General features: G+C 60.5%; 1 protein-coding gene across 2 annotated transcripts in view; it reads left to right on the top strand.

Annotated features, from left to right (window-relative positions):
• COL2A1 (collagen type II alpha 1 chain) overlaps nucleotides 1–9038 on the top strand; it is a 31130-nt gene extending 22092 nt beyond the window's left edge. For both annotated transcript variants that reach the window (XM_057701533.1, XM_057701534.1), the window contains 19 exons: nucleotides 174–227; nucleotides 648–701; nucleotides 1031–1084; nucleotides 1362–1469; nucleotides 2035–2088; nucleotides 2494–2547; nucleotides 3227–3388; nucleotides 3665–3772; nucleotides 3978–4085; nucleotides 4371–4424; nucleotides 4561–4668; nucleotides 4871–4924; nucleotides 5088–5195; nucleotides 5475–5528; nucleotides 5970–6077; nucleotides 6440–6728; nucleotides 7205–7392; nucleotides 7726–7968; nucleotides 8453–9038. In XM_057701533.1, the coding sequence (XP_057557516.1) occupies nucleotides 174–227; nucleotides 648–701; nucleotides 1031–1084; nucleotides 1362–1469; nucleotides 2035–2088; nucleotides 2494–2547; nucleotides 3227–3388; nucleotides 3665–3772; nucleotides 3978–4085; nucleotides 4371–4424; nucleotides 4561–4668; nucleotides 4871–4924; nucleotides 5088–5195; nucleotides 5475–5528; nucleotides 5970–6077; nucleotides 6440–6728; nucleotides 7205–7392; nucleotides 7726–7968; nucleotides 8453–8599 (2109 nt within the window). In that variant the 3' untranslated portion in view covers nucleotides 8600–9038. The remainder of the gene's footprint in view (nucleotides 1–173; nucleotides 228–647; nucleotides 702–1030; nucleotides 1085–1361; nucleotides 1470–2034; nucleotides 2089–2493; nucleotides 2548–3226; nucleotides 3389–3664; nucleotides 3773–3977; nucleotides 4086–4370; nucleotides 4425–4560; nucleotides 4669–4870; nucleotides 4925–5087; nucleotides 5196–5474; nucleotides 5529–5969; nucleotides 6078–6439; nucleotides 6729–7204; nucleotides 7393–7725; nucleotides 7969–8452) is intronic.
• The last annotated feature ends 2996 nt before the right edge of the window (nucleotides 9039–12034 follow it).

Consider the following 12034-nt stretch of genomic DNA (forward strand, 5'->3'; position numbering starts at 1 on the left):
GGGAAACCGCAGGGACTTTCTTGTCAAAACTGGGGGCCCCAGGGTGAGAGGGAGTTCTGGGGGCCATGGGAAGATGCACCAAGGTCCATTGGGTGGGGGGTCCCCAGGCTCCCTGCTCCCTTTGCATCCCTGGCTGCCTCTCCCTGCCCCTCACTCCGCCTTTCTCTCCCCAGGGTCTGACTGGCCCCATTGGCCCCCCTGGCCCAGCTGGTGCCAACGGTGAGAAGGTGAGCCGTGGACCCCTTTCCTCGCTCTGCCTCGCCTCCCTCATCAAATCTCTCATCTCCTGCCAAAGACCGCTCTCTCTTCCCTTCGCGTGACAACTGTGACACAACTGTGACCCACCTGCCCTCCAGTGGCTGCAAGGGAGTTGGGGTGGGGGGGGGCATCTTCGTAGAAGCAAAGCACGGCTGTGTGCACCATCAAGGCAAGCAGTTAGATGGGGATGCGGGTGTCTTCAGCAAAGGCCCCGAGGAGGGTGCCATGTGGCCAAAGCAGCAAGGGGAAAACAGGCTGCGTGCGGGTCGGTGGGGAGGCCAGAGCCCCCCGCCACTGTCAGGGCTTCCTGGATACACTTTGTTCTGGAAGGGCCCCCTCTGACCCCACACCCCTCATCCTTGTCTTCTGTCCCCCCTTCCGCACCTTAGGGAGAAGTTGGACCCCCTGGTCCTGCAGGAACGGCTGGTGCTCGTGGTGCCCCGGTGAGTAACTGGCCCTGCAGGCTCCCAAGCACAGCTGCCTCCCTGCCCTTTGGGCCTGGGGGTGGGAGGAGAGATGAGAAAGGAAGGCAGCAGGTGCATCCTCCCCGTGATGTGATCAGGGTGGACGGCTTTTGGGTCCGCAGACCCTCTGACCACGAGAAGCCTTCTGTCCTGGGTCTCTTTATTTAGGACGGAGCTTCCTGACCCCCTTCTCTGTGGGGGTTACTGTGCAGTAGGCTAGGTTGGGCCAGAGTGGGCTCTGGACTCCAGGAGGGAACAGAGCCGGCAGGCAGCTGAGCCTCACTCCTCCTGGCCCTCTTCTCTCACAGGGCGAACGTGGAGAGACGGGCGCCCCCGGACCCGCTGGATTCGCTGGTCCTCCTGTGAGTATCTCTGTCCACCCTCCCTCCCAGGCCCTCCGCTCTGGCCAGCTCCGCGCCATTTCCCAAGGGCACCTTCCAGCACGCGGGGGAGGGGGAGACAGGGTTTAAAGAAGAAGGAATGGCTCCACGCCTTCCACGTCTCCACAGTGATGTAACAATCCTACCCGAGACCCGGCGTTCCGGCCCAGGGTGCACACACACTCACACCGTCTCTGGCTCTTCTGGAGGAACCTGGAGTATTTGCCCCCACTCAGTGGCTTCCTCCTTCCCGAGACAGGGTGCTGACGGCCAGCCTGGTGCCAAAGGCGAGCAAGGAGAAGCCGGCCAGAAAGGAGACGCTGGTGCCCCAGGTCCTCAGGGCCCCTCCGGAGCTCCTGGGCCTCAGGTGGGTGACCCTGAGCTCCCCCGGGCACTGATTCCACAGGGCAGGGAGTGCTGGGGGGGGAGGGGGAACGGCCTGGGCAGGCGCGGGGGGGACTAGGAGGCCTGGGGGATGCCCACCTGTGTGTAGGGCCCTCCCCCCAGCAGACGCGGGAGGGGGAGGCTGCAGGGAGGTGGGGTTCGAGTAGCTAAACTGGCTTTCATGGTCACGGGTGTGGGCGTGTGGTGGGGCCTGGAGGCGGGGCACAGGGTACCGGCTGTGTCTCCCTGAGGACAGACAGCCCAGGACAGAGCAGCCAGTCTCCTGGGAGACCTTGGACTGGCTCTGAGGACACCTGATGGGCTTCTCTTCCCTGAGGTCTCCTAGAACACGAGTCTCCTGTTGGTTGGGGTAGCAGGCCTGCCTCGGACAGCCTCTCCAGGCTGGGATTTTAGTGCTGAGGAGGCTGCATCTTTGAGCACCTGGCTCTCAGGAGTCTGTTGTCGCGCCTCGGACGGGCCCTGCGCCCAGAAGCCCACAGCCCTCCCCAGGGCCACCAGGCCTCACTGTCTCTCTCCTTCCTCTTCAGGGTCCTACTGGTGTGACTGGTCCTAAAGGCGCCCGAGGTGCTCAAGGCCCCCCGGTGAGCGAGGCCCTCACTCCCAGGGTCACGGGGCCAGGTGGAGGGCCCTGGGGTGCGGCGGCTTCTCTCATGCCCACCCCCCGCCCCACAAAGGAGGCCTGGCCCAGAGGCTCCACCCCGCCCGCTTCCTTCTCAGCCCGATTTTGTGCCCTCCCGAGCATGTCCCACAGCCGGGTGGGAGAGAATGCCCCAGCCCAGTCGCCCCTGCAGGAGCGCGGGGCCTGGAAGCTGCAGCTGCCCGAGGCAGGGGCCAGACCTGGGGGCCCTTTCTCCCTCCCTAGCGCCCCCTTGCTGCGGTGCAGCCCCTCGCCTCTGTCCTCATCAGCCTATGGAACCCCCCCCCCAGATTTGATTCTTGGGCCTCCAGGGTCCGAGGCACTCAGGGTCTCTCCTCTCCTCACACAGGGAGCCACCGGATTCCCTGGCGCTGCTGGCCGCGTCGGACCCCCAGGCTCCAACGTAAGTGCCGCCGCCGGCTGGTTCCTACCCGACTCCCGGCGTGGGAGGCGCAGGCAGGGGTCGAAGAGTCTGGCCCAGTCCCCTACACGTCTTTGTGCCCGTTCCCTCTCCTGGGAGGAGTAGTTCATTGACCACAGGGCCCTGTTCTCCTTGTAGACAGCTGGGAGCTGGGGCTGTGCCCTCTTGTCGGCCACGGGCTCCTGGCTCAGCGGACAGGAAGGGGCTGGTACAATTGCCTTCATCGTTGGCACACATTTCTTGAGCACACTGTGCTGGATGAGAAAGTCTACATCTTGCCCTTGGGGAGTTCGCAGTAGAGGGAGAAGAGATGACGGGAAGTCACCCAGCTCACCAACACTGCCAAGTGCAGAGGGAGCTGGCGCAAAGGCTTTGGGGTCAGAAGAGCAAGGTTGGGGCTGTTCTCGAGGACCGGTGGTGGGGCTGAGGCCAAAGGGAAGGAAGCAGGAGGGAGTCCAAGTAGATCAGAAAACGGAAAGCATGCAGAGGCTGAAGGAAGCAGGCTGGCTGCCCAGCGCTCACATGGGAGAGAAGAAGAAAGAGGTAGACCAGGACAGGGTCAAGCTGCCCTTGGTGTGGAGGAAGCCCCCAGAGGGTCATGGCGGCTTTGGCAGGCCTGGAGGGATGGGGAAGGGTCACTTCCCGCATTTCCTTCTTCTAGGGCAACCCTGGACCCCCCGGTCCCCCTGGTCCTTCTGGAAAAGATGGTCCTAAAGGTGCTCGAGGAGACAACGGCCCCCCTGGTCGCGCTGGCGACCCTGGCCTCCAAGGTCCTGCTGGACCCCCTGGCGAGAAGGGAGAGCCTGGAGATGATGGTCCTTCTGTAAGTCCCACCCCAGGCTGGGGCAGCCCAGGGCCAAGGTCCCTGGGGCAGGGATGTGAAAGGCATGTGGGCTCACAGAGCCCAGAGTGAGGGAAGCAGGGCTGTGGGGCTGGCAGGGGGGCACTGCAGGGGGAGGGGGAGGCTGCGGAGAGACGTGCCCTGCAGGGCCGGGGGAGCACGGGCCCGGACCTCTGCAGCGGGCAGCCGGCCACCGCACGGGTGGGGGCGGGTCCGTGTCACGTCTCAGGTTCTCACCTCCCTCTTCTCCTCCCTCAGGGTCCCGACGGTCCTCCAGGTCCCCAGGGTCTGGCTGGTCAGAGGGGCATCGTCGGTCTGCCTGGGCAGCGTGGTGAGCGAGGATTCCCCGGCCTGCCCGGCCCATCGGTGAGTGGGGACGCCCCTTCCTCCAGGCGAGCCTGGCCCAGCCTGGGTCAGGCGGAGGCTCTTTACCCGGCGCCCTTGGTGGCCCGTCCACCCCGAGGCCACCACCTGCTCCGCACCCTCGGAATGCAGCCCCGGTCAGCCGCTCCCCAGAAGGGCTCGGGGGGTGTCGGAGCGCACACTCATCCTGCTTGCTGCCGTTCCCCAGGGTGAGCCTGGCAAGCAGGGAGCTCCTGGAGCATCTGGAGACCGAGGTCCCCCCGGCCCCGTGGGTCCTCCTGGCCTGACTGGTCCTGCTGGTGAACCTGGACGCGAGGTGAGCAGCGGGCCCCACTGCAGGGTAGCCCGTTCTAGGGAGAGGGGAGCCCTGGAGAAGGGGTGACAGGACGGGCCGAGCCCAGGGGCCCAGATTCTATGGGAAGGTCGTGATGGGAGAGAGAGGCCACGGAGACTAAGCGCTGGGCGCACGGGAGGGAGGCAGGAGGAAGCTTGCTGAGAAAGCCTTGGCTGGATGGAGGGAACACACCTGGGCTCCTGAGGGAGGACGGGAAGCGGAGGCAGGGATGGCGGGCTCTCATGGCGTCTGTCTCCCTTTGTGCAGGGAAGCCCCGGTGCTGACGGCCCCCCTGGCAGAGACGGTGCAGCTGGAGTCAAAGTGAGGATCGGGGCCTGTATGTGCGGTGGCGCGGGGAGGACATTCCATCGGCCTAGCAGGGCTGGGGTCAGACTCAAGTCTCTCCTTGTCTCTTCTGGAACATTCCTCCCTGAGCCTGAGACCTCTCTCCTGACAGGGTGATCGTGGTGAGACCGGCCCCGTGGGTGGCCCCGGAGCCCCTGGGCCCCCCGGCTCTCCTGGCCCCGCTGGCCCGATTGGCAAGCAGGGAGACCGCGGCGAAGCTGTGAGTATCTCTGAGTCAGTAAAAGCCATGGTGGGGGAGGGTGGCCAGGTGGGCAGGGAGCCCCTCCCCCACCCGCCCTCCCCCACCCCAGGCCCCGGGGGCGTCCCTGGGTCTGGGTCTGGGAGCAGCAGCCTCAGGGCGGACGCAGAAGAGGCCCCCCCGCCTGGACTGTGCTCTGACGCTGCCCCCACTCTCCCCGCAGGGTGCACAAGGCCCCATGGGACCCTCAGGACCGGCTGGAGCCCGGGGAATGCCAGTGAGTATCTGAGCGTCCTGTGCTGGGTCCCTGACAGGCGGGCTCGGGGGGCGGGCGGCAGGGACCTGGGGCTCCGGGGGCTCCTTGGCGTGGGGGAGGCCAGCAGCGCGCTCTTGTTCTGGCCCGAGCTGACCCACCCTGTGTCTGTGTGTCTCGTTCCCAGGGCCCTCAAGGCCCCCGAGGTGACAAAGGAGAAACCGGAGAGGCAGGCGAGAGGGGGCTGAAGGGACACCGTGGCTTCACCGGCCTGCAGGGTCTGCCCGGCCCCCCCGTGAGTGCTGCTGTCTGCGCGTGGCTCCCCCGCGCCTCCCGCTTCCCCACAGAGCCCACGCGAGTGCCCCATGCTGCTACGGCGACCTGGGCTCATCCTAAGAAACGTCCAGGACCTCCTCAGGGTCGGAGGGAGGAGCGCGTGGGAGGGGCGTGGGGGTAGCACGCGTCTCTGCTCCCCGTATCCCAATAGATACCCATATTCAAGAAGGCCTCCTGACCTGGAAGATGGGGCCCTGTCTGTACGGACCTCTGACCTTTGCCTCTTCCTTCTGCACAGGGTCCTTCTGGAGACCAAGGTGCTTCTGGTCCTGCTGGTCCTTCTGGCCCTAGAGTACGTGAGATGGAGCCCTTCCTCCGGGGCGGGGCCAGGGGGCTGGTCAGGTGTTTGGGGAGGAGGGAAGTGTGACTGCTTCTGGGGAAGCCTCAGACTCGGGGGCCTCACTCGGCAGCAAAGGTGGGACTAGCTTGGTGAGACTGTGGCCAGAGAAGCACCTGAGATCATAGGATGAACACAAGAGCAGCTCTCAGCTGTCAGACAGACCCCCTGGGAACAGGATCTGACAAAGAGGACCGTAGGAGGGTAGGAGAGCTCTGTAGCCATCCTGCTGGTTCTTGGCCACATAGAGACCAGCGTGGGCATCTATGACGGAGAAATGGGAAAACGTGCACATAGAAGCTACCAGGACGGCCACCTCACCAGCCCCAGCGCCTCCCCAACCTTCCCTTTGTCGATGGCTCTTTTCTCACTGCCTTTCTCTCTCCTGGCCTGCAGGGTCCTCCTGGCCCCGTCGGTCCCTCTGGCAAAGATGGTGCTAATGGAATCCCCGGCCCCATCGGACCTCCTGGACCCCGTGGACGTTCAGGCGAAACTGGCCCTGCTGTGAGTGTCCTGACTCCTTCCTGCTGTCTGGGGTGTTCCCAGCACAGGGATGCTTGAGCTCTGATGCTAAAGGCTTCCTTCGAGGCATTAGCCTGCAGCTACTGTGACAGCATCCTTTATCCTGCGAGCAACCTGGAGGTTCAAAGGGCCCATAGGAGACAGAAGAGAGGGGTTAATGAAAAAACAGGGAGTTTTCTTGGTCCTGGCCTGCTGTGTGTGCATACACACACACACACACACACACACACACAACCTCATGGGACTGGGAAGAAGACATTCTAGTATATCCTAGAACGTGGGGATGGACACAGGAGGGGTGTCTCCCCGTAGTTCCTGGCTGATTTCTCTGTTTCCTGCTGCAGGGTCCTCCTGGAAATCCTGGACCCCCTGGCCCTCCAGGTCCCCCTGGCCCTGGCATCGACATGTCTGCCTTTGCTGGCCTAGGCCAGAGAGAGAAGGGCCCCGACCCCCTGCAGTACATGCGGGCCGACGAGGCAGCCGGCAACCTAAGACAGCACGACGCCGAGGTGGATGCCACACTCAAGTCCCTCAACAACCAGATTGAGAGCATCCGCAGCCCCGAGGGGTCCCGCAAGAACCCCGCTCGCACCTGCCGAGACCTGAAGCTCTGCCACCCTGAGTGGAAGAGCGGTGAGCCTGGAGGGCAGGACCCCCGCCCCAGAGAGTAGGACGTCAGCCCGCCGGGCACGGTCCCCTTCAGAACGAGGGAGCAGACGCCTCTTAGCGCAGGGCAGAGTCAGGCCTGGAAGGTTCTGGCACGGATGGCGCTCCCATTTCACAGCAGAGAAAATGCAACCCTGGCCCCGTCCTGCCATGGCTGCCTGGCGGAAGTGACTTCAGGGTCGAGTTCCACCCACCAGGCAGGCCCTGCTCCTGCCCTTTTGCTCGCACATCTGTTTAGCCCCGGACATTTCCATCCAGGTCTCCTCACCTGGGTCCCTCTCTCTCCCCTCCCTTTGGCTGCATGTGGCTTTCACACCCTGCTCCTCTCCCACCTCCACCCCCACCATGGTGTCCCCACAGGCCTTCCTGTCGCCCCAGGCAGGCCTGGCCCTCTGTGTCCGTGCCCGTCTGAGCCCCGATGGGGTGTTGCCTCCCCGCTGCAGGAGACTACTGGATCGACCCCAACCAGGGCTGCACCTTGGACGCCATGAAGGTTTTCTGCAACATGGAGACTGGCGAGACCTGCGTCTACCCCAACCCAGCCAGCGTTCCCAAGAAGAACTGGTGGAGCAGCAAGAGCAAGGACAAGAAGCACGTCTGGTTTGGAGAAACCATCAACGGTGGCTTCCACGTGAGTCCCTGCTTGCTCTAGACCAGGGGTGGTGCCTCAGAATCTCTCTCTGCTTTCTCCCTGGCAGTTTTCAGCATTTTGCCCACATTCTCAGCAGTCTGGAGTTGGGGGTGGGGTGGGGAGGGCTTAAGAGGAAGGAAAGAGGAGGGATAGGATTTTTTCTATTTAGTGGTGGAGGAAGAGGTCCTTGGAGGCTTGCCTCACTCCCTGGAAGCAAAAATTCTCCCCAGCGACCCACGCCCAGAGCCCCCTTCAGCTCCTCGGAACCCTGGTCGGTGGGCAGCCCCCCCAGCCAGTCCGCGGGCCTCACGCCACTGCTTTCCGCCCTCACAGTTCAGCTATGGAGATGACAACCTGACTCCCAACACCGCCAACGTCCAGATGACCTTCCTGCGCCTGCTGTCCACCGAGGGCTCCCAGAACATCACCTACCACTGCAAGAACAGCATCGCCTACCTGGACGAAGCTGCTGGCAACCTCAAGAAGGCCCTGCTCATCCAGGGCTCCAATGACGTGGAGATCCGGGCTGAGGGCAACAGCAGGTTCACGTATACGGTCCTGAAGGATGACTGCACGGTGAGTCAGGCCGGCGGGGCCGCCAGAGAGATGAGCTTCCCCGGGGCCCGGGGCTCAGGCTGGAGCAGGCAAGGGGTTGGTGCGCAGCAGGTGTCGTAGTCCTGCAGGGGCACGCGTGTGAGGGGCTATGTGGGGACGACACACAGAGCGACGGGTGAGGGAGAGGAGCGCGGTGTCCCGTCTCCTCCCCTCCCTTGGCTCAGTGTGTCCAGTGACTCTTGTGGGCACACTCACGCAACGTGTGTGGGCCTCTGCCCTCCCTCGCAGGCTGGGTGCTCACTGTAGGGAGGGGGAAGGAGAAGGGCAGGGGGAGGAGGCCCTGCTGCTGAGGACTGGAGTCCAGGTGGAGGTCACTCCAAAAGAGGTCTCGGGCCCCCCCGGATGTGTCCTGCGCTTTGTGTCCTGTGATGCTCAGTTTTGGGGTCCAGGGCGGCCGGCACCGGATCACAAGGCATCCACTGACTCTCCTCTCTTTCTCCCCCAGAAACACACCGGTAAGTGGGGCAAGACTATGATCGAGTACCGGTCGCAGAAGACCTCGCGCCTCCCTATCATTGACATTGCACCCATGGACATCGGAGGGCCCGAGCAGGAATTCGGTGTGGACATAGGGCCTGTCTGCTTCTTGTAAAAACCTGAACCTAGAAACAACACAATCCATTGCAAACCCAAAGGACCCAAGTACTTTCCAATCCCAGTCACTCTAGGACTCTGCACTGAATGGCTGACCTGACCTGATGTCCATTCATCCCACCCTCTCACAGTTTGGACGTTTCTCCCCCCTCTCTAAGAGACCTGAACTGGGCAGACTGCAAAATAAAATCTCGGTGTTCTATTTATTTATTGTCTTCCTGTAAGACCTTTGGGTCAAGGCAGAGGCAGGAAACTAACTGGTGTGAGTCAAACGCCCCCTGAGTGACTGCCCCCCAGCCCAGGCAAGAGGACCCCCCCCCTGCAGGTGCTGGGCGCAGGAACTGTGTGTGTCCTACACAATGGTGCTATTCTGTGTCAAACACCTCTGTATTTTTTAAAACGTCAATTGATATTAAAAACAAAAAAATTAATGGAAAGTACATGCTGGCTTGTGCTTGGTTCTTTATTTTCTATTAGTCCCAGATTCTGTGGGCAGGACACAATAGCTGTCCTCAGGCCTTCTTCTCTTGACTGAAGCCACACTGCTGGGTTTAGCCACCTCACACAAACACAAACTTGCCCCTTTTTGTAAACTTTGGCACTGAGTGGAACCCAGGGGTGAGCTAGGAACAGAGACCAAGGTTTGGGAAGGGAGGCACACAAGTGGGGGATGGCCTTGTTCCTGAGCATAAACCCGGACACACCGCCAGGGCGGGTTAGTGCAAGAGAAGTGCTCTGAGCTCGGACGCGGATGTGGGGGCTGCATCCTGCCACTTGGGAGAGATCAGAGATGCCCCAGAAGGGGGGGAGGTGCACGGTGTGGGGGTTGGGGTGGGGTAGGGGAGTGACTCCACAGAGGCCCGTGAGACGTGCGCACAGTCAGACAATCTTGATGACCTGTTTATCAATATCTGTGTCTCTCCCTAAGACTTTAAGTTCAAGGGGAAGTGTTAGCGCTAAACGCTCACCCCACCCCCTTATTGCTTTTTCCTGGCCCCCACTGCTCACTTCCTGGGCTGGCACGTAAAGCTTCCAAGGGTGTCTTCTCAACACCAGGCTTAGGAGTGGACAGCCTGCCATTTCTTGCTTTCCAAAGACCTGTGTATGTGGGGCAAAAATGAGGAAGTGGCCACCTTTTCCACTAGACGGGGCTAGTTCATGACAAACTAAAGGAGTAAAATGTAAACATAAGTAAGAACACATAATCAGAGGAGCTACCTCATAACTTAAAATGGACAGTACTTCCGTATACCAAGAGAGCTGATGGGTGCTTGCGGAAACTTCCCCAGACCGCAGGTGGAGCTGAATAGTTGAATTTGGTTCCAACCTGTCAGCTACACTCAAAGCCCATCCTGCTCCCTAGCTCACTTCACTGCCCACGGTGGTGTCACAGCTACTTATCCTAAAGCAGCTCGGCAGATGGTGACTTTAGCTCGGACCTTGGTAAGAGGAGTCCCAGGGTACCAAGCTGATCCCTTGCAGCCCACTCATTTCCCAGGTACCCAGTAAAACCTAGAAATAATAGCAACTGCTGCACGGGTGACGGATGAATGAACCGGAAGGTGGAGCCCAAGGGAAGAGAAGCCGCAGGACAGAAAGCCCTGCATCGGTGGTCAGTTCAAAATGCACCACGCTGGGCAGCACTGCTGCGCTACAGTATTACCGGCCCCTTGTCCGGACTGGGCCAGAGGCTCACCACTCACTCCCAGGTCTCTCCAGGCACAATAACCCTTCAGATAACATTCCGACCCCAGCAAGGCTGAGCGGACAGACCTGGCTTATTAACTGCAGGTCTCAGTCAGGTTACTGTTCCTTTCTTGAACTTCCTCATCTCTGCGAAAGTGGCCTCAAAGGGCTTTAGCTTTTGACTCTGCATGGACTCAGGTGTCTGAGTCGAGCAAAGAATTACTCAAGACCCTGGATCCTGGGTAAATCACATACCAACTTCTGAAACAGTTTCCCCTTCTAAACAAGAGAAGAAACACAGAACAAATCATGAGGTGATGAAGAATCTCACTCATAAAGGCAAAGAATAAGGATTACTTTGCCCAGAGAAATGCTTGGGACCCCTTAGATTCATGTAGAGCTCTTACAAACAGGCTGATTCTTTTAATAACTTGTTTCACATTTAGGGCTGGAATCCCTAGAAGGACAGTTGACTGAGAGGTCTCAGGGATCCTGCTATGGGGTAACCAGTGTTGCAGAACAGACAGTGGAGGTAAATTGTGGCCTATATGGGACCTGGTGAGTATCGAAGGCTTATGATGGCATTTGAAACTTCTAGCTATGACTCTGGACAAAAACACATAGAAAATGCAATCCTTGGCATATAGCCGGTGCTCAATAAGTCCTTTTTGGAATGAGTAAATGAACAAATGGAGATTACAACACGGTGTAAGTAATCTGAGAGTAAGAAACAGGGCACAGCAGAGGCCAACCCAGAAGCTACAGAGAAAGAGCTCTGCTGAAGCTTCATCGCCAAGAATCACATTCTTGAGTTCCAATCAAGATGGCGGAGTAGAAGGACGTGGAACTCGCCTCCTCCCACAAATACATCAAAAAATACAAATGGAACAAATCTCAAAGAATACGTACTGATCACTAGCAGAAGACCTCAAACATCTGAAAGGACAAGAAAGATCTCCACTTAACCAGGTAGGATGAAAGTAAAAACAAAAAACCCCCCAAAAAACAGGAAGCAGGATGGGACCTGCGCCCCTGGGAAGGAACTGGAGTGGAGAGGTTCCCGCACTCTGGGAAGCCCCCTCACTCGTGGGGAGATCAGCGGGGACAGAAAAGGAGCTTCAGAGGTTCAAAGGAGAGCACAAGTGGTTTGTGGCAGGCAGAACAGAGAGAGACCTGCAGGGATGGTCTGTGCCACTGCCCTGCACGCCCCAGCCTGAGATGCGCACCTGCTGGTACAGGCACAGGCTGGGTGCTGGAACCCGGGGTTTAGACAGACCCGGGGAGAGGACTGCCATTGGCGGCATGGAGACAGCCTGAAGGGGATGGACTGTGGTACCGCCACAACTGGGGGTGTGCGCAGAAGCCTGAGTCCACCATAGAAGTTAAATGCCATTAAGTGGTGTGCAAAGGGAGGGCGGGGCCGCCACAGCAGCCTTTGTCGGCTCGGAGAGTGCACACCCAAGCCACCACCTCGGGGGCCCACGGCCTGGGTGGGCTCCCACCTCCCAGCCGCCGCCTGGGCGGGCTTGGGGAGCAGGCACCAGCGGGCTGCCCGTGTGCAGAGGCTGGGCTGAAATCACAGCTGAGCCCAGGGGCCACAGGACTTAGGAAGCGTGGCTGAAATCTCTCCCCGCGGCTGCCGGAGCTGCGGATTTACACCTCCACCCCCGGCGCTGTAGACTCAGCACTGGCAGGACACCTGAGCAGACACGGTGCTCTCCCGTGGCTGGGATGGGTCTGGCCTGAG

Source organism: Hippopotamus amphibius, chromosome 12 (assembly GCF_030028045.1).
Source record: "Hippopotamus amphibius kiboko isolate mHipAmp2 chromosome 12, mHipAmp2.hap2, whole genome shotgun sequence".
NCBI classification, from domain to species: Eukaryota; Metazoa; Chordata; class Mammalia; order Artiodactyla; family Hippopotamidae; genus Hippopotamus; species Hippopotamus amphibius.